This window comes from Pleurodeles waltl, chromosome 2_2 (assembly GCF_031143425.1).
Source record: "Pleurodeles waltl isolate 20211129_DDA chromosome 2_2, aPleWal1.hap1.20221129, whole genome shotgun sequence".
NCBI lineage: Eukaryota > Metazoa > Chordata > Amphibia > Caudata > Salamandridae > Pleurodeles > Pleurodeles waltl.
Window position 1 is genome coordinate 1,104,527,462 of NC_090439.1, and position 21,210 is coordinate 1,104,548,671.

A 21,210-nucleotide genomic window follows, 5' to 3' on the forward strand; every position below is an offset into this window, starting at 1 on the left:
GTTATTCTCCCCAGAATTCTCTTTTACTCTAACTTTGACAGATTGAACATTACTATCACTCTTCATCTCCCTCACTCATTCAAAGGTAAGTTTCAACCTTTAACTAACAGCAATTGCTTCCTTCAAGTCAGGACTTTAGTAAGTAACTACTCTTGTGTTCTTTGTGAAACACACTAGCTGGTCCCTAATCAGCAAGTTAGTTAAGTTGCTAAATTCTCAAATTTCGGCCACATTTCTAAAAAATGCCACACAGTTCCTAAACCTTTCAGTTTTGGCTTGCTGGTGAGAAAAGAATTTATGTCTTTCTAAATCAACATCAATGTATGTGCCAGAATGCAATTCAAGAATCTTAATGGACGCCTCAAAGATATCACTGGGTTCAACATTTCCACATCCCACAGGGATTTCTTATAGGCTTCTGTATAGGTTTCTTCTCTTTATTCACAAATTATGTAATAAAAGACCCTGTTTCTTTGCGGGTGAGAATTTCCCCTTAAATAGCCGATAATAGGAATCGAAAAGTTTTCTCCACCTCTTCCAGGGAAGAAGAGGTTTGCCAGCATTGTTTAAGAATGGGGAGGGGTGAGACATGTTAGTAGAGGCCATCCTCGCAAGACTTGGCAAAACAATAAATCAGGGATATAAAGCTAAAACATAAACAAAGTGTTCCCTCAATAATGTTGAACTCGTTGAGAAAAAGTTCCTTCAATGGCTTCTTCAGCAACGTTTAAGAGATCAAGCTAAAACTGTTACAGAAAGTACATCATTTGCTAATATCCGAAAATGAACCCTACCATGAAATTGTGGAAACACAATACTGCTCCAGTCACCATGTCCTGTAGGTCAACAAGAGAGAAGTTCCTCCAATCTGTGCACAAAACAAACTCCAAAATTGTGTGGAAGTAAACACCCCTGTTCAAAATGGCTGGCAAAGTGACTCTGCGCATGCAAGGTTGTCATGCTGGTGTGGCGCAGCTCAGAATGCAACAGACGCTTGTGAGGAACGTAGAGACACAGAAGCTCTCCTCGTGCAACAAACACTGCTAAAGTTAAAAAATAATCAACATACACGCCTATAATGGTAAGCGCTCACACCGCTTCGTAATTTTCACCGATTGTAGATTGACTATATTATCAGCAAAGTAACTTACTCACAAATGCAGAGGAGTAGATTGGGTAAAAGGTGGACAGGTACCAAAATTTAACAGCGAGTCTAAAAGACGCCTCCGGGTATTGGTGGATGTGAAAGCCTGCACTCCGCGCAGGATGCTCCCAGCAAATATATACTTTTCACAACTTCGTGGGAGCATGGGATTATTAGTTATAAGTACACATCACCAGTGGCAATCTGTACAACCATTTCCCACACTCTGGCACCTCCACTACGGTCGTAGGTTGATGCTCTGTTGAGCCCTATGACATGTCAAGACTCTGTTCATGACTCACTGCATGGCCATACCACTAGATTAAACACAGCAACAGGCCTAATTGCAATGGATCTTTTCAATTAGTTATTACCTACTAGAGTTCTTAGTGATGCAGTACAATGTGGGATTTTAAATCCACTCATGGCCCTGCTATCCCCAATCTGAAAAACCCCACTGGTCACAATGTCCAATGTGTACTGCAAACTAATGAGGGAGGATACACAGTACAAACCCTGAAATGTTAAATATCAAAACATTCTTTCATCTCAATACATGTTATAAAAAATATTATTCCTTATATTTTATCACACAGACAAATGCATATCAAACAATTTATAAATGATTCTATAACATAAACCAATTTATGGTATTTATGTTGACTGTTACATGATACGGACATTTAGTTGACAATGTCAACCATCCACTTCGATGTTAGCAGTCAATGTCCTTGGTACCTAATTTCGATGTAAATGACTTTGTCATGTGACACTCAACATAAATGCCGTAAATTAGTTAATGCTATAGAATCGTTTATGAAACCGGTATTGCTTGATATGCATTTGTCTGTGTGATAAAATATATGGAATAATGCATTATTTTTATAAGATTTATTGACGTTAAAGTATGTTTTGATATTTAACATGTCAGTGTTTGTACTGTGTCCTTCCCGATTTGCTTGCAGTACATAGAGTCCTTGGTAAGGCAGCATCACTCAGGGCTGCAGCATCACTCTCTGTGGTGGCTCTAGTAACTGAGCCACCCCACACTCAGGGCTGCAGCATCCCTCTCTGTGGTGGCTCTAGTAACTGAGCCACCCCACACGCAGGGCTGCAGCATCCCTCGCTGTGGTGGCTCTAGTAACTGAGCCACCCCACACGCAGGGCTGCAGCATCCCTCGCTGTGGTGGCTCTAGTAACTGAGCCACCCCACACGCAGGGCTGCAGCATCCCTCGCTGTGGTGGCTCTAGTAACTGAGCCACCCCACACTCAGGGCTGCAGCATCCCTCGCTGTGGTGGCTCTAGTAACTGAGCCACCCCACACTCAGGGCTGCAGCATCACTCGCTGTGGTGGCTCTAGTAACTGAGCCACCCCACACTCAGGGCGGCAGCATCCCTCGCTGTGGTGGCTCTAGTAACTGAGCCACCCCACACTCAGGGCGGCAGCATCCCTCGCTGTGGTGGCTCTAGTAACTGAGCCACCCCACACTCAGGGCGGCAGCATCACTCTCTGTGGTGGCTCTAGTAACTGAGCCACCCCACACTCAGGGCGGCAGCATCCCTCGCTGTGGTGGCTCTAGTAACTGAGCCACCCCACACTCAGGGCGGCAGCATCCCTCGCTGTGGTGGCTCTAGTAACTGAGCCACCCCACACTCAGGGCGGCAGCATCCCTCGCTGTGGTGGCTCTAGTAACTGAGCCACCCCACACTCAGGGCTGCAGCATCCCTCGCTGTGGTGGCTCTAGTAACTGAGCCACCCCACACGCAGGGCTGCAGCATCCCTCGCTGTGGTGGCTCTAGTAACTGAGCCACCCCACACTCAGGGCTGCAGCATCCCTCGCTGTGGTGGCTCTAGTAACTGAGCCACCCCACACGCAGGGCTGCAGCATCCCTCGCTGTGGTGGCTCTAGTAACTGAGCCACCCCACACTCAGGGCTGCAGCATCCCTCGCTGTGGTGGCTCTAGTAACTGAGCCACCCCACACTCAGGGCTGCAGCATCCCTCGCTGTGGTGGCTCTAGTAACTGAGCCACCCCACACTCAGGGCGGCAGCATCACTCGCTGTGGTGGCTCTAGTAACTGAGCCACCCCACACTCAGGGCTGCAGCATCCCTCGCTGTGGTGCTTCGAGTACTGAGCCACCCCACACTCAGGGCTGCAGCATCCCTCGCTGTGGTGGCTCTAGTAACTGAGCCACCCCACACTCAGGGCTGCAGCATCCCTCGCTGTGGTGCTTCGAGTACTGAGCCACCCCACACTCAGGGCTGCAGCATCACTCGCTGTGGTGGCTCTAGTAACTGAGCCACCCCACACTCAGGGCTGCAGCATCACTCGCTGTGGTGGCTCTAGTAACTGAGCCACCCCACACTCAGGGCTGCAGCATCACTCGCTGTGGTGGCTCTAGTAACTGAGCCACCCCACACGCAGGGCTGCAGCATCACTCGCTGTGGTGCCTCTAGTAACTGAGCCACCCCACATGCAGGGCTGTAGCATCACTCGCTGTGGTGGCTCTAGTAACTGAGCCACACCACACGCAGGGCGGCAGCATCACTCGCTGTGGTGGCTCTAGTAACTGAGCCACCCCACACTCAGGGCGGCAGCATCACTCGCTGTGGTGGCTCTAGTAACTGAGCCACCCCACACTCAGGGCGGCAGCATCACTCGCTGTGGTGGTTCTAGTAACTGAGCCACCCCACACTCAGGGCGGCAGCATCACTCGCTGTGGTGGCTCTAGTAACTGAGCCACCCCACACTCAGGGCAGCAGCATCACTCGCTGTGGTGGCTCTAGTAACTGAGCCACCCCACACTCAGGGCTGCAGCATCCCTCTCTGTGGTGCTTCGAGTACTGAGCCACCCTACACTCAGGGCTGCAGCATCACTCGCTGTGGTGGCTCTAGTAACTGAGCCACCCTACACTCAGGGCTGCAGCATCCCTCTCTGTGGTGGCTCTAGTAACTGAGCCACCCCACACGCAGGGCTGCAGCATCCCTCTCTGTGGTGGCTCTAGTAACTGAGCCACCCCACACGCAGGGCTGCAGCATCCCTCTCTGTGGTGGCTCTAGTAACTGAGCCACCCCACACGCAGGGCTGCAGCATCACTCTCTGTGGTGGCTCTAGTAACTGAGCCACCCCACACGCAGGGCTGCAGCATCACTCTCTGTGGTGGCTCTAGTAACTGAGCCACCCCACACGCAGGGCTGCAGCATCACTCTCTGTGGTGGCTCTAGTAACTGAGCCACCCCACACTCAGGGCTGCAGCATCACTCTCTGTGGTGGCTCTAGTAACTGAGCCACCCCACACGCAGGGCTGCAGCATCACTCTCTGTGGTGGCTCTAGTAACTGAGCCACCCCACACGCAGGGCTGCAGCATCACTCTCTGTGGTGGCTCTAGTAACTGAGCCACCCCACACGCAGGGCTGCAGCATCACTCTCTGTGGTGGCTCTAGTAACTGAGCCACCCCACACGCAGGGCTGCAGCATCACTCTCTGTGGTGGCTCTAGTAACTGAGCCACCCCACACTCAGGGCTGCAGCATCACTCTCTGTGGTGCTTCGAGTACTGAGCCATCGCTCACAGCAACTGCAGTGCCATTAGTACCGAATACTTGCAGTTTGCCCCGTATGGTGACAGCCCTCACTACCCCACCCACACTGAGTGATCACTCATACCCCACCCGCACTGAGTGATCATGCATACCCCACCCGTACAGAGTGATCACTCATACCCCACCCGCACTGAGTGATCATGCATACCCCACCCGTACTGAATGATCACTCATACCCCACACCTGCACTGAGTGCTCACGCATACCCCACCCACACTGAGTGATCACTGATACCCCACCCGCACTGAGTGATCACTCAATGCAGCGTGCACCATTCTGAGCTTCAATTAAGGTAAATAATACCTCTACTGATGGCCTATTAGTAAGGGGTCCATAGTGAAATATTAAATTCAGGTACACAATTTTGTACAAAATCAGAAGATATGGAAATTATTTTTTGGTAATGTCTCCAGACAATAGTGTTAGTGGTAATAAAATTGATTAAGACTCAGTAAATACTTAGTAGATCAATGCTGCAAACAAACTAGTTTGTTTCGCCCCGTAGTTGGAGAGCAGGCCTAGGGCTTTCTTCAAGGCTTTATGTTATGAAGCAGGAAATTATCGACTGCATGAAATTAAACATACAAAAACTAAGCAATAAGGGAACTGATAATCACTCCTATGTGTGGAACACAATAAGAATATCAGTAACAGAAACCACAAGATAAACAAATGGGAGGCCGCATGACAGTATCTGGCCATCAATGTGCTCAGAGGACCCAGTGATGTCAGAGATAATGATTAAGAATGCAAACTACAATAGTTATTAATAGATCTTTTGAAGAGGGAATTAGTCCCATTTCTTTAAAAGATTAACAAATCTGAGATTGAAAAAGCCTACCATGAGCTCCATCTAACTCTCAGATACAGCAAATTACAGGCCTCTTACTACAGAGTCCTAAGAGGCTCAAATTATTGGGAAGTTGGTGATTAAGTCCACCTTTAAGCAAAATGTTGTCTGTCTATGCATCAATAAGGTTTTCACCCTAAGAGATGCATGGAAGTAGCACTTACAAGGCTTCATTCCTGGAGGCCTGGGTGGAGATTGTGGAGTTCCGCGTTAGTGACCAAAAAACTCAGCCGTGCTACGCGGAGTTCTGCGAGGTGGCAAAGTGTGTTAGGTTGCGCCGTTTGTGATGATTTTTACAACCGGGTGTTTGTCAGTGCAAATGGCACCACGAACAACGCAGGAGGGTGCTGCTTCTTTTCTGCCACTCAAGTAGATTTCCTACTCGTGAGACAGCTTTCTCAACGCGAACAGAAGGTTTCTCAGCGCGACTGATAGCGAGCATCCGTGACCGCTCGTGTTGAGAAATCCTGCCAGGAGGTGGTCTGGAGTAAGATTTTCCTCGCTCGCAAACTTAATGTTCATGAGCAAGGAAAAAACTCTGTTGCGCGCAGTTTTTCGGAACTCCGTGCTCTAAGCAGAGCGGGGAGTGGGAAAAACTCTGTTCACCGCCCACCCCTAGAGGTAATGCATGTCTGATAAATACTGATACCATATGGTGCAGTATTTGGCATGTGCAGTATTATCTCCAAATTTTCCACTTTAGCACTTCAAAGTATAGGCTAGCACAGTAATGCTGCATAGCGTCCTCTGTAAAGCTCATTCAGGCGCAAACTCCAGTTTGCAACCCAGGACCTGATTGAGAGTCTGGCAGATGGTTTACTCTATCATAAACATGACAGATATCCTGTCTGTCTTATTATAGGTTCATTGTTTCCAATGCCACTTGTAATCAAGTGGGCAGGATTTCAGTCACATTTATGACAGAGTAACTCGTCAGCCAAAGTCTAAATCAGCATTACCTATTAGGCACTCACAATGAGGCCCTATGAAAGGAGTGTGTTTTGGAGGCAGCTGACCCGGGCCGACTCACACGTGCGGAAATAATGGGGCACTCTGCAGCTTGTAATACAGATGTCCATAGTGTCATACTGGACAGATTAGAATTGGTTGGCAAAGTATTCAACTTCACAGCCATAAGGTTTACAGTGTTATAACAAGTTCATTTTATAAGAGTTAGTGTACTACTTAAGGCGGCACAGCCCATGACAATATTATGTGGTGTATCTCAGAGAGACACATCTTTGATGCATATTCACAATGGTTGACCTTGGAATTCCAAATTTCTTAAAAAACTAAAGCACATCTTCAGTGAGGATCACATCAGGACCCCGGTCAGGACCACAATGGGAGCTCACCAAAACTACTGAAATGCTTTATTCATAGTTTCAATATGTTGCAAATAATTCTACATTTTGCTTCTAGAGCAGTCACTGGAATATCGAGGAAAACCATATTGGCCGGCAATAGACCATAGACAAAAAGAAAACAACTGAACGTGGGATCCACGATTCACAAGGCACTAGCGAATCCTGGACTCTGATACTGAAAGAGCTCCTTTGAAGAGATACAACTTAAAAAGACTAAAAAGACTTTTAAGATGAGATCATCAGAACCTGTTAATTACGCCACGCTTCCAAAAAAACACCTTTGGTGGCAGATCGCTTTTAGTTAATGAAGCCAACTGCTGTAAAAATCTGTTGACTGAGGGAAGGAAAGCGGAACATGCAGTCACTGAATGGGTAATGGCCTGGAACTCCTGAAAGGCCACGAGTTTGGATTTCTGGAATGGTTATAGCATTATATAATAAGAAAACAGATCTTTCCCACTGACACAGGTCTGAATGCAGCTAATTAGCTGTGAACGATACCTCGTTGTGTCCTTTTTAAAGGCAGCCATGACTTCATTGTAACTGTAATGCTATTACTATTTGTAAGGCTCCCATATCACTGTAGGGGTGGTGAGGGGTATCGTGGTGTCCTAGAAGGAGTTGACTAGGCTGTCATTGGAAAAAACAGGTTTTCAGCTTCATTCTGAATTTGGCGATGGAACTGGCATCTCTGATGTGAAAGGTGAGCCTGTTCCAGGTCCTGTGGTTGAAGTGAGAGAAGGCGAGTCCATCCCCCCTTTGACATGACAGATGCAAGGGAAATGAGAGTGAAGTAGGCCAGCCAAGCGGACCTGACTGGAGGGAATGTGGAAGAGGTTGTTGAGGTATGCTGGGCCTGGATTGTGTAAACCCTTGTAGGTGAATGAGGGGTTTAAAAAGGGAAAAAAAAAAAAAAAAAAAAAAAAAACAACAAGAAGTGATGGACGGAATGCTGAACATTGTCAAACACTCACCCCCAGTCACAGATCTGGGTTTAATCCATCGTTCTTTTGCTCACCATGCCACCCCAGTTTGGACCCAGCCATATGCAAATCAGTCTTGACCCTGTTCCTCATGGGAACAGTCCAGCCCGAACTGGGGTGGCATGGTAAGCAAAAGAACGATGGATTAAACCCAGATCTATGACTGGGGGTGAGTGTTTGACAATGTTCAGCATTCCGTCCATCACTTGTTGTTTTTGTTTTTGGGTTTAAAAAGGGCTCATTTCTAGATCAGGAGCCAATGGAGGTCCTTCAGGTGTTTGGTTATGTGTGCTTGTTTAGGAAGGTGGAGTATGAGTCTGGCTACTGTGTTTTGTACCACTTGGAATCTATAGGTGAGTGTGGCTGAGATGCCTACATAGAGGAATTTGCCATAGTCCATTCTACTGGTGATCAGGGCTTAGGTCACCATTCTTTGGGTGTCTAGCACAAGCTATTTGCATATATCCCTGAGCATTCTGTGGATGTGGAAGTAACTGGATGTTACAGTGTTGACTTGGTTGACCTTGGAGATCTGGTCGCCGACTTTTAGTGAAATGTCACTGACTGCATTACTGTTATTACTGAGACATCAGCCACTGGAGGTCCTCATACTGTGACACTCCTAACTGAACTTCTAATAGAACTGAGACATATCTTCTTGAAGTGACCCCAAAACAGAAACAAACTTCACTCAGACACAGAAAACTGAACTGACCCAGTAATAAACAATCCTTATACCGGTACTACAGGTACCACAAGCACATCACTCACACCTGTCGTGCACATTGTCAATTGATATAATTTTCTGATCCGACCCTTCCATCGGCTGCTGTAGTGAGCATAGGAAAAGGTGGATGTCTATTTGTTCACTTACCGTAGGGGGAAAGACAGCTCCAGTTGCTCTATGATCTGAAAAGATAAATAACAAACATTAGCAAGTAGTGGTGTAGTGGGTAATAAACGTCTACCCCAGCAAGAGATCACTTGCCAGTGTAAAGTGTAGCACACATTGCTTCCCTTAATAGACATATTCTATGGGGCGAACACAAAGAGAAGCCTGCTTCTAGCTCTACCTAGCTACACGACATCCAGTGGGTTACTCGTCACCCCCTTTGCAGCATCAGCTTCTACATTAATTAAGCCACTCTTAGTGTTTCCACCCCCATGGACTGATTTGAGTAAAGTTTAGCAAACCCACAATATAATGTCCAAATGTTGGTAAAGCTCTGTTTGGTGGACTCCACATCTGCAGCACTCGTAGAAAGCAATTCAGAAGTTGCAAAATCAGTTAGAGTTAATGAGGCCACCACCAAACCATTCAGCATGGCAGGCTCTTTCAGTCTAGGTCAGTTGTTCCTAACCTGTGGTCTGGGGACCCCTTAGGGGTCCGCAAAGCCTCCTCCGGGGGGCCACGACTGCTTAGAAAATGTAATAATTTTAACAGATTAGGTCCCCAGCATTCAGTAATGACTCAGTGGGCGGTCCCTGGATTCCAACAATGATTCAGTGGGGGTACCTGCGTTCCAGTATTAAAAAAGTGGGGGTCCACAGAAGTCAAAAGGTTGGGAACCACTGGTCTAGGTCGTCTCTGGGTCTCCAAACTAGCTTGGAGGGGGACCCCAAAATAGTAACCTCTCTCACCATTCAATGCCTTTTTAAGCTCTCTCATGGCTGGAACTTTTGTTTTAGAGTTGGGGTAGTTTGCGCTTTAAGGGCCTTGTTTGTAATAGTATTGCAGTAGACCTGCTAAGCCTGAAAATGTGTAAGGCGCTATCCCTCTAGAGGCTACATATATGATTACATTGCATTACTTTCTGCCATTCTTTTACCATTTTTTTACAAGTGTTATTTTTATAGTGGTGCCCTCCAGGGTCTGTTCTGAGCATTACAGTCAAGTGACTATAATATTTGCTACACTCGGAAACCCGCCACATAATGCTTTGCCGGGCATTCCTTTTACAAAATAATTTTGCCCATAACTCACTGCACAATGTGCTGTTTCTGTCTAGGTCATCTCTGGGTTTCCACACTAGGTTGGGGAGGGACACCAAAATAATTATATAATAAATAATGGCAATATTTTAATTATTTGCGGCAGAGGAAGAAGGTCAATGGAAGTGCTTTAATTATATGCAGGGCCATTGGAATTATGTGGCACAGAGGATCAAATTATGCAGCAGGGATGACCAATTTATGTGGTAAGAAAAGTCAAGTTATGCATTTACAACGCCAATAGCTCTAACTCAAGCAAATGCGAGACCTATTGCATTGCAAATAACAGGCTCGGGAAGGAATGTGCTATGGCTTTAGAACGCAGGGGTCTCTACTCATTAAATGGCCATTTTCCTCAAGATCAACCAGCAGCTTTTACTAGAGTCATGAACAAGTCTTCCTCCATCCTGGATTATACATTTGTTGAGTTGGAGCTACTCTCAATGGTCACGGATTACAGTATTCTTGACAGAGTGGAGAGTGACCATTTTGGCCAGCACGTCAAACTTCTGTTAAACCCTCCTAAAGCGCCTTACGCAAATGATTCATTGATTACACCAAGTGCTTACAACCTTATATGATTCATATGGAGCCTATAATTCCTTTTATAGCTAACTTTGTACGTTAGTACAATCCTTTACAAGGCATACATCTGGCGCACTTCTAGGAGTCCCTGTTCATGACGCTCTTGGGTCGTTTTGCAGCAACTGGCGCTAAAAACTGTAAAACCAATAAGGAAGGGGCCTCATGGTTCACCAACTCACTTCAGCTGGAAAAAAGAAAACTAAATAGGGCCGTTAGAAAGCTCCAGCTACAGGATCCAATAGCCAGCCCTGATTCTAGGCACCAATATAAGAATAACATTTAGTCTGTCAAGCGGTCTTATCAGATCCAAATTTTGTTGAAGCTTCTACATGCAAGTAAAACGAAAAATAGTCATCGCTTTTGGGCTGAAATTAACTCCCTTGCTAACGGGAGAACCAGCCACCACAATGCAGGAATTTCGGAAGTGGAATGGTCGGCCTTCATCATGGCAGCATTTTCAGGAGATCAGGAAGCAAGGAACATGACGCCTGTTCTGCCATAAAGTGGAACGCTTTCTTTCAACGCTCCAACCGCAACTCCCTGTGGTAACCTAATGGCTTTCCAACTCACAAATACGGTTAACGGTTAAGAAGTTGAGACCTGATGGGGCTCCTGGCCCAAACGGTCTCCCCAACTGTTTATTTACACAACCACAACCCTTCTGGGCATCGAACCTTACTCCACTGCTCACTCAGGCCTTCTCTACCAATGTCATACCACCATCCTGGAGAGGCAGTATCATGCATCCCATATATACAGCAGGTTCAAGAACAGATTCAACAAATTACTGTTTAATTGCCTTGATAGACGTGGAAGCTAAGATTTTTGCCTCCAATTTATTACTGGCCCTGGAAGCGTGGACTTCTGAAACTAACACATTCCAAAAACACAGGCGGGTTTCAGGGCAGGAATGAACACCACGATCAATCTTTTAGAGGTCTCACTCCTTGTTGAAAAAGCCAAGAGAAAACACATGTCACTTTATGCCTGTTTTGTCGATTTAAAAGCTGCCTTTGATAAGGTGGGGCGCCAGAAATTATGGGCAAAAATGGCCAGCTGGGATATCCCTCCGAAATTGCTAGATGTGATTATAAATCTACACGCAGATACTTGGGTTCAGATTAAAATTGGAAATGGCGACAGAATTACCCAGAAGATCCTTACGTACAATGGATTAAAACAGGGATGCATGCTTGTCCTTACTTTAACATCTATACAGCAGATCTTGACTGTAGATTAGCGGAAGTGGCATGTGGCCCCCCCAAAATTAGCGAACGAACCAGTGCGTGTCTTACAATACCAGATGATATTGTGCTTTTCAGTCAGACACAGCTGGGTCTCCAGCATTTAATTTCTAAGTTTGTGGAATATACGACCATGTGTGTTATAAACCAAAATAAAAGTAAAGTGATCTGCTTTTCGGGCAAACTAAACACCAGTTGCATCAAGTTCAAATGGGAGACTGCCGGCAAAATGATAGCGCAGGTTAAGTACTACAAATATCTTGGAGTAACGCTGGACGCAAGTTTATCTTATAAAGAGCATTTATTGCAAATATGAGGGGTGGCTCACAAACTATGCTTTGCCTTTTTACAGTTACAAAAAAAGTTAGGCAGCACATCGTAGAGTTATACATTGCAGGTTATCCGAGTGAAATTCCTTCCATCGCTCACCTTCGGCTTGGAATTACTTAAAGGCCGTGATGCCCCCCCCCCCTGCTTAACTGGCTCAGTCAGTTCTGTTTAAATCTATTTTCCATTTACCGAAGCATTTATCTCAAGCTCAGGTGAGGCTGGAATTTGGGTTGTTCCACCAAGCTCCGATTCGTTGGGGGGCAATAATAAAAATGTTCTGGAAATTAAGAGTGGCTCCTGCTGACACGTTAGCCGCCCTTTGTTGTACAGAAATTGGGCTGCAACCTGAAGATCATGTTGGTCATCAGTACTTAGGCAAGCTTTGACCAACTTAAATTTGCACTAAGCAAGGGACAACAATATTGCTTTCCCTTTGCTAAAAAAAAAAATTACTAACAAGGCTTCTAAACTTTATTCTTGGACATCAGATAAAGCAGACATGGTAAGACAACACCATGGTTGGTTTGTCCTACATACATGTACTTCTTGGCATCTCCAGTCTTATCTGATGACTCACCTTGCAGGCACGATCCAACATTTCTTTCTCCAAATCCGCATGGGTGTGTTTCCATCTAAGGATCTGGTCCCATTGGGGAAGCAAGCTTGGCCAGATCCTTCTTGCCACCTTTGCGGTTTGTCGACTGAAAGCGTCCTACATTTCCTGTGCATTTGCCGGCGGTTACACCAATGATAAAGAAATTGTTATGCCCCTCATTGAAAGCTCTACGAATCAGATCTTGTCGCACAGCCGTGATGGAGCTCTTAAATGGGCATAACATACAGCTACCGCCTAGAGCTACCAAATTTCTATTGCATGTTAAAAAGTTGCTCACCCGACTGGTAGAGACCTAGGAGGGTCTTTCCCACTTTGTTCTTCAACAAAGGGCTAACATTGGGGTTTTTACGCCTAGATAGAGAGCCTCTTGCCTTTTGACTTTGCACTGAATATTTATGACTGATTTTTGCTTCCCTTGGCACCTAGTGACCGACTAGCCTCGGTCACCTTATTATCTTGTATTAGCAGGCGCTTTTCAGTATTAATAGTATGAAAGCACAGACCGCTTGGGTCTGCGTAAAATTCCCCTGGCCTCTAGCTGGGATGCTGCTGGAGTTGCGGGATCAAGAAAGAGGGCCCGCGGCAGACGAGGCGCAGGTAGATGCCGCCCTGCTGGCAGAGAGGCAGGTGGGCTGAATGTGGCAACTTACTGTAGTCCCCGCCGGGTGGGGAGGGATGCTTAGCAGATCAAAACAAGCGGAGACCTCGAGCGCCGTGTTGAGATGATGTGAACTGATGGCAGGGAACTGACAGGGGGTGGGGGCAGCGGCACAATTCAACTAAACTCAAGTATAGTGACCCAGAATGCCCCTCGCAAGTTATAAAAAGTTGCTAGCCCTTAGAACATGCACAGGCAAAGTTTAGGTTCAGGCCATCAACACATTGGGTCACTGTGTTTAAGTTTAGATGAGCTTTTCTTACTAAAGAGGACAATTTTAAGACGGTTTCTATTAACTAGGCACATTTTTACCAATACGTTACAGTGGTTATATTGTGTAAGATTGGTAACATTTTAGTTGTTTTGTTTATGTATATGCAATATGTAATGGCTTTAATTAACTATGCATTAATAAACATACTTACCTGCATTGCAAATGCTTGTTTTTTTAATTCATTCACCTCCTCATTTATCTCATCATGTGGAACCTGCTCTTCACTTTCCACATCAGTCCCAACACCCAACCAACACCCAACCACCCCTCCGCCTCAAAGAAAATTAAGCGCTGCAAATGCGCAACCCAGTGGCAGGCGCTTCTCCCCTCATGGGCGTGCAGGGACAGACGGCCCTCTCTGCACAGGGCTCCTGACTAGCTTCGCCGAGGACAGAAGCCTTCCTGGGGAGGACGAGTCCAGCTCTGGACCAGGTCCGTGGTAGGTGCACAAAGCTTAGCGCACTTAAAAATATACATGCAGCTTAAAATCTCACATCACCTCCATTAACCCAATTGAATTTTTTTGTCACATGGATTTCTGTAAAGAGACCCTTCTTCCTTCAGTTCTGAGCTTTTTAACCAACTCTGAGACTGCTGGCACATTCTGTAACCAGAATTCTGGAGGCAAAAGAGACAGTACAAGTTGAAGGGACAACTGCCCCCTTCCCTCTCCTAACCCCCCTACCAACCCCCCCCCCCCCCACCCAAAAACACAGCTGGGAAAGGGTTTCGGTGTACACCTCATTCAAGTCATAAGGTATTCATGTTTTAGAAAATGACAAAAGAGGCAATTCTGAAAGATGTTGATTTTCTTTAACAACTAAAAGGTGAGTGTGCGTTGTCCAGATGCATTTTTTGGTTTTGACCAATGAGTGACACCACAGGAATACTCTTGGGTGGTATTCAACAAGAGATGGACTACCAGGCTCTTAGTAGTTGGATTTACCGCACAGGTTGAAATTTAAGTATTGCTTTGCCAAAGCCTTTCTCACACTGCTCTGCATTGATGTGTATGTTCATACTAATGTTGATACCTTTTATCCCACTGACTGTCGGCCATCTTGGAATGGTGTTGGTTGCATAGGTCAGACCAGAAATGCCAGACAGAAGAATGCAAAAGAAATCATTTAGGATAGAAACATGAGACGTGAGGTTTGTGATTATGGTATTATGTATCCCACAGGTCAATGTGAAAACAACGTGCAGATCTACATATGTCTTTTCCATAGGTAATGGGTTAAACCAGCTTAAGAATTACCTAAAGATGACTGACGTACCTTTGCGTGGATTGTATGAGTGTTCGTAGCTGTTTAGTGGTGGGTGTGCCCTAGCCCCCCCCCCCCCCCCTTTTTCTTCTCCGCTGATGGGCTGCCACTGGAGGGTAGATGCCCGTCAACCCGCCTGTAGCCACTGTATGTGATGCTTGGAGTTGTTGTGGGGCTGGGTGGTTTCTCCCTGGTGTGTTTTATAGGTGGGGAGGTTTGTACACACCCTTCTGACTCGAAAATTCACACTACCTCAGCGACAGTATGGCATCCTGGGTTGTCCCTGACGCGACGTCCATGTTGCAGGTCATGTGGTGCTTGGTAAGATATCATACCGTAGTTCAGTTGATGCTTGTCTGGCTGCACTTGTTTTTGCAGGCACAACGATTGGTCTGATCTTCTGTCTTCTGTATGGGTATCGCCTCGGGCGTCACCATAGTTCTTGCTGGGGACATGTTGCGGACACTATGACTGGCAATTTGGCCTGGAATGCTGAGATGCTACTGTGTATCATATGAACAGTGCAATTTCTGTGCTGTTATTATAAAAGCAATAAATACAGTTTTAAAAAAAAAAAAAAAAAACCTAAAGAGGATAGCCATGGTTTTTCGTCAATGTTTGGGTAAAAGGAAGCGACAGGCATTAGTCTCCGAGAGGCAAATCATCGAACACATTTACAAGGTGTTTTATAAATAAACTCATTAGTGGGTCAGTGTCAATTAGGAGACAGTGAGCACGCCGAGCTTTTCAGCAAGCAGAATATTGTATTCTGGGACTCGTGGTTTTGATTTTAATAATTGAGTATACCCCTAAAATCCTAACATTTAAGGTGCTGATTTATTTAAAAAAAAAGAAGAAAAAAAAAAACAGGACCAGCATATGATACGGGCCCATTTGGCAGCTGTGCCGCAATTAGGGACGAACCGGTTTCCTTTTTTCATCCAACACCTTGCCCACAGTCAGCACTACTTATATTCAGAGCTGCCAGAGGGAATCAGGTCCCACGCTTTCTAAGGGCTCTCGCCCATGCTGCAAAACGAATTCAAAGATTTCAAGGTAAAGCGTCCCCTGTTTATTAAAAATAAAGCAGCCAAGGCTGCTGCACCACTAGATGGCGCCAGATGATGCCGATGCTGTATTTTCTCTTTCTCGGGAGGATATTATTTTGTGACTTACAAACAGCTGTGAGGGGCCCTGCATGACATTTTTGATCAGTGCCCTGCAAAAGCTTACGACATACATGATTTTCTCACAATCAGTGGTGCAGTGTTTGCTCCTGAAATTTGGGCTAATGCGGACATAATCCTCTCTCCAAAAACAGTACATCAACCTGCAGGTAACAGTCAGTTCTTCAAAATCATGTTTTGAGCTATTCCCTGCTTTCCATTTTGTTTAATATTTATTGAACTTGTTTACTAACAGCTTTTGGGATGGAAAGGGGACGTGCACCCAGGTAGAGATAAAAAACGGTCGAGTTTGCATTTTACTCCTGCATAACTGGTGGAAATGCGTCTAATTTGCGGTTAGTTTGTTGCCCAAATTGTGGATTAAATTGAACTCAATCTGATCTATGGCGGAGGTGCACAGGCTCTCGTATGAGGGGCGCGGGCATGCTTGAAGCGCCTCCCCTTGAAGGATCTGGTGGTCAGTAGGAAGGGAGATGGCTCTGTGAGGCTCTTGGCTCACTCTCTGTCTCTCCCAGCAGCTTCTCTGTCACGGAGGCTTTCTAGTTTGCTAATGTTTATTATCCTTCCCATACCACCGACGGCAGCACAGGCACTCTTTGGTTTACCCTTGGAATAGAGAGGAAGGTTTTCCCCTTCTGCATGGCAGTGCTCCTTTGTATGACATGTACCTTTTTAGCCTCAAGGGGCCTCTATTTGGTAACATGGATGCCAAACGTAATAGAAGATCCCAGCATCACCAACAGTTCTATGGCCGTATGAGGTCCTCGGAAATTGCTGACATTTAAGAGGTTCCAACAAAGTTCCAGCTGCATGTTGCCTTGCACTATTCTTGAAGTGAATATTTCATATTTTTTCACTGAGAAAGATGCCTTCCATGATGATCATAGCATGAAAACAAATATTAACTAGGGGGAGGATCACCAAATGTAAGCAATAAAGAGCCCCAACATACTTAAGAAAAAGAACCAACCACCAGTGCATTCTGTGAGCTTATAAGTGAGCTTAGCCCTCTACCTCCATCCTCTGTGTGGTCATGCAGCTGATTAGTGACTGATGGTGTAATCTGATAACACTCGGTAGGGGGCGCCTCCATCCCAACATGATCCCAAGGCGCGTACCTCACTTTTCAACACACAGAGGAAGAAATAACTAACAAGGTACAGTTCCATGACATAATATTGCTGAAGATCCATCAACACACCCTGGACAGAATACTTGTCCCCTAAATCTTGTCGTCAGCTCCTCTCTAAATACTGTTTTACAGCTTGTTTCCCTCTCTCCAAGCTTCACGGGAGAATCATAGATGGTAGGCCACATTATTGTGAGTCTGAGTCACCAGAATGCTTTCACCTTAAGCGTGGTTGGAAGCCTTGAAGGTCTTGGTGAGATGCTCCTGCAGCTGCCTCCCTGACTGCTACATAAGACCTATCTTTATACATTTGGATTTCCCTAAAACAATCAATCAGTCAATCAATTGGTATTTGTAGAGCGCAGCTTATCACCCCGAGGGGTATCCATGCACTGGAGGGGTGCTGTTGGCCTCTCGTTGTCGAAAAGCCATGTCTTGAGCTTCTTCCTGAAATCGGGAAGGGGCTGAGTGGTTCGCAGGTAGAGTGGGAGGTCGTTCCAGGTCTTTGCAGTAACGTATAAGGAGCAGCCGACGCTGCGGCTGAGGTGGACTTGTGGGATGTGTACTACGGCGAGAGAGGCTGACCAGAGTTCTCTGGTGGGTTAGTGGAAGTTTAGGAGGTGGTTGATGTGTTTGGGTCCGATGTTGTGTAGGCCCTTGAAAGCAAGTGCCATGACCTTGAATCTGCATCTCTTCTGCAGGGGCAGCCAGTGTAGGCTTCTGAGGTGTGGGGTGATTCTGGTGCGTTTGAGGAGATCAAGGGTGGGTCTTGCTGCTGAGTTCTGTATAGTTTAAAGGTGGTTGAGGAGTTGGATGGCGACTCCCATGTAGAGGGCGTTGCTGTAATCCAGCCTGCTGGAAATGAGGGCCTGGATTACCGTTCTTCTGGTTTCGATGGGGATCCATCTGAAAATCTTTCTAAGCATGTGGAGGATGAGGAAGCAGGTGGCAGCAACTTTGTTTATCTGATGTTTGACGGTGAGTCAGCTGTTGCGTAGTTTACAAAGATAATTACTTCTGTCTTGCCTGTATTCAGTTGTAGGCAGTTGGATTTCATCCACTCTGCCACGTTGGTCATAGCGTTGCTGAAATTGGTTTTGGGGTGGCGTGGTCTTCAGAAAGTGACCGGATGAGTTGCATGTCACTGGCGTATGAGATGATGTTGAGTTTGTAGCTGTGTACTATGTCTGCCAATGGTGTCATGTAGGTGTTGAAGAGGGTGGGGCTGAGAGAGGATCGCTGGGGAACATCTCACATGATGTTCTTGGGTTCGGAGGTATAGGGAGACAGGCGGACTCTTTGGCTGCTGCCTGTGAGGAAGGTGAGGATCCATTTGCGGCATTGCTCTGAATCCCTATGTGGTGGAGTCTGTTGAGGGTTGGTGGGAGAGGGTTCGAAAGCTGCTGATATACAGTATCAGAAAATACATTCTTTAGGAAATCCCATGACTCAACATGGCATGCTACGATGCCGGGGTGCTGCATTTACACTTTTTTCCAATGTTGATTTAATAATTGTAACATATCCACGCTTTAAGTAATGAACCCTGCGCTGGGCATCGGGTCAAAAACACATAAGTACCATGCATGGTCTGTTTCAACAAGCAAGCGATGTAAGGCATATCATGTTGCGATGAACTCATGATGATCTCTACAGCCTGACTAAAGAAAGGGCAACTTACCGATTTCTGAGCATCAAACATCAGGTTCTTGTAAAATTGTACAAAGTGTGCAAACGTCATCTCGGATCGGGCTTCAATTTCCTGTTGAAAGATAATAGAATGTATCAAACATGGCCGAACTCAGGAACAAGGACACCCAGTGCCTGACTCAAACATGGCCAAACTCATGGACAAGGACACCCAAAGACTGACTCAAACATGGCTGAACTCATGAACAAGGACACCCACAGACTGACTTTCCTGCATTGAGCAGATCCTGCTAAATTGGGTTCTTCTGCCACCCTCGCTCATTTTAGTAGAATTATGGAATACTGAGGGAGGGATCCCAGTGGGGGTGCCTAGATGAGCCACATCAATACGTCACCTATGTCTTAATGAACTCAGCGGCGCGTAATTGGAGCCGGTGGGGCCCACCAGCACTCATTTTTGAAGGACCGGCACTTATTTTTCTTCATCATTTACCGAGAGCAAGAAAGGGAAAATGTGTCACGAAGAAAGAAAGAGGGCGAGAAAGACAGAAAAAACGTTGCAAAGGGAGAAAGCAGGAACCTGCGAGAGGGAGATAAAGGGGCAGGGAGTGTCTGTGGAGGATTAACGCGCCATGAGGTTGATAGCCCTGGTATCTGGAGCGCTGCCATGTAACAGTGCTAGCTGGGGGCTTACAGGAGAAGGTTTGGGCACCAGCACATATTTGACAAATAAAGCGCTGCAACTCAGTAATGTTAAAATTAAGGTGATACTTGGGCTCCCAAAGTAAAGGGATGGCACTTCAGTGACTTTGAGGTTGTTTTTTTTTTTGGGACCTCTTGTACAGTGCTCGTGCCACTTTGTGGGCACTTCAGATCACTTACAGGCAACGGGGCACAGGGTGAGGCGGTAACACCGGTGGTAAAGTATGGCTGTGGAGTACAGCCTGCAGGATCACCCGGGCTTAACACCAAGGCTTTATGTCAGGGCGCGTCGGAGGAAGGTGGTGCTTATCGCACCCGATGAATAACGATTATTGGATGAGATAAATAACTCCCATCGCGAGGTTTTGGGAAGCGTGGATTTTTGTGCCTAGCGCATTAAAATTCGTATGGTACGGTAAATACTGTATACTTTGCACCTGTTAAATTCCGGCAGGTTTGAGCTGCTGAAATTTAACAAAAGGGTGAGATGTTCAACACTCCCAGCGATTACCCTGCGCGTTAAACAACACCCAGCTCGCAATTCCGGGCCCTGCAAACAGGTGTTTATGCGGGGTTGGTAAAGGGCCCGCAATCAGGGCCTAAGTAGGGAGTTTCCTTTAGAACCTGACTCTTCCCTACACACAGGCTTTACCTCGGCACACGAAGCCTAAACACGCGTCTGTTTCTCACGCTCATCAGCCTGCGCGGCATCTGCTGTCTACAAACACCCGGGACGTGGAAGCACCTTTCAGTGATGCGCTCCGCACCTCAGGGTGTCTGCCGAAGACGGAGGCTGGGAAGAGCCCCCGGGGGTCTGGTAACACTGGTAAACAGCATCACTCGGCGCATCTGGGAACACGAACTGCTCTACCTACTTCTATTTATAAAGTAGCCATAATACAAATGCAAACTCCTTATTGTTACAGCTTTAAAAAAACAATACAATGAAAGGCTAATTTATTTTATACAATAGATCATTTGCATTTAAAATAGTTACTCACACCATGTGCGAATAATATCATGTAACAACCATTCTTAAGGACCTATATGATAATAATCATGATTTTGAGGCCTGTAGACGATTAGTTCTAGTAGCCTTCCAGACAATGAAAGTGTACAAGGCTACTGGTAAAACAAGCATTGGCAAATCCAATAGGTCTCAACTATGTAAGAGCTATTGCCTTTGGCAATGTGTTTTTGCCATGTTGTGCACCAGTGTGGCTGCTGTTCAGCATGGTTAAAAGTTAGTGGTGTGGAGTGCAAGAGTGAGAAGGAGAAGAAGAGTGTTGTAGAGTGGATTTGTTGAAGTAGAGTGATGTAAAGTTGAATGGGAGAGTACAGTGTCGAAGGAGAGTAGCGTTCAGTGGTTCAGTGGCAGAGAGTGTGGTAGAGTGCAGTGTCATAGAGTGGAGTGACGCAGAGTGGGATGAACTGGGAACAATTAGGGTGGAGTGGGTTAGAGTCGTTAACATAGTGGATGGAGTCGAGTGGGGTGGATTGCACTGAGGTGGGGTGGATAAGATTGGAGAGGGGTGAACTGGATTAGATGGTCGTGGATTGGATCAGAGTGGGGTGGATTGGACTGGAGATAAGTGGATCGGATTGGAGTGGGGTTGATTGGATTGGCG

The 21,210-nt window shown here is 46.2% G+C and overlaps 1 protein-coding gene across 3 annotated transcripts in view; it reads right to left on the reverse strand.

Moving 5' to 3' along the window:
• The window catches only part of LOC138282889 (1-phosphatidylinositol 4,5-bisphosphate phosphodiesterase gamma-1-like), a 576,794-nt gene that overhangs the window by 273,099 nt on the left and 282,485 nt on the right, over nucleotides 1-21,210 (reverse strand). For all 3 annotated transcript variants that reach the window (XM_069220895.1, XM_069220894.1, XM_069220896.1), the window contains 2 exons: nucleotides 18,912-18,992; nucleotides 8,825-8,859 (listed from right to left, as the gene is read on the reverse strand). In XM_069220895.1, the coding sequence (XP_069076996.1) occupies nucleotides 8,825-8,859; nucleotides 18,912-18,992 (116 nt within the window). The remainder of the gene's footprint in view (nucleotides 1-8,824; nucleotides 8,860-18,911; nucleotides 18,993-21,210) is intronic.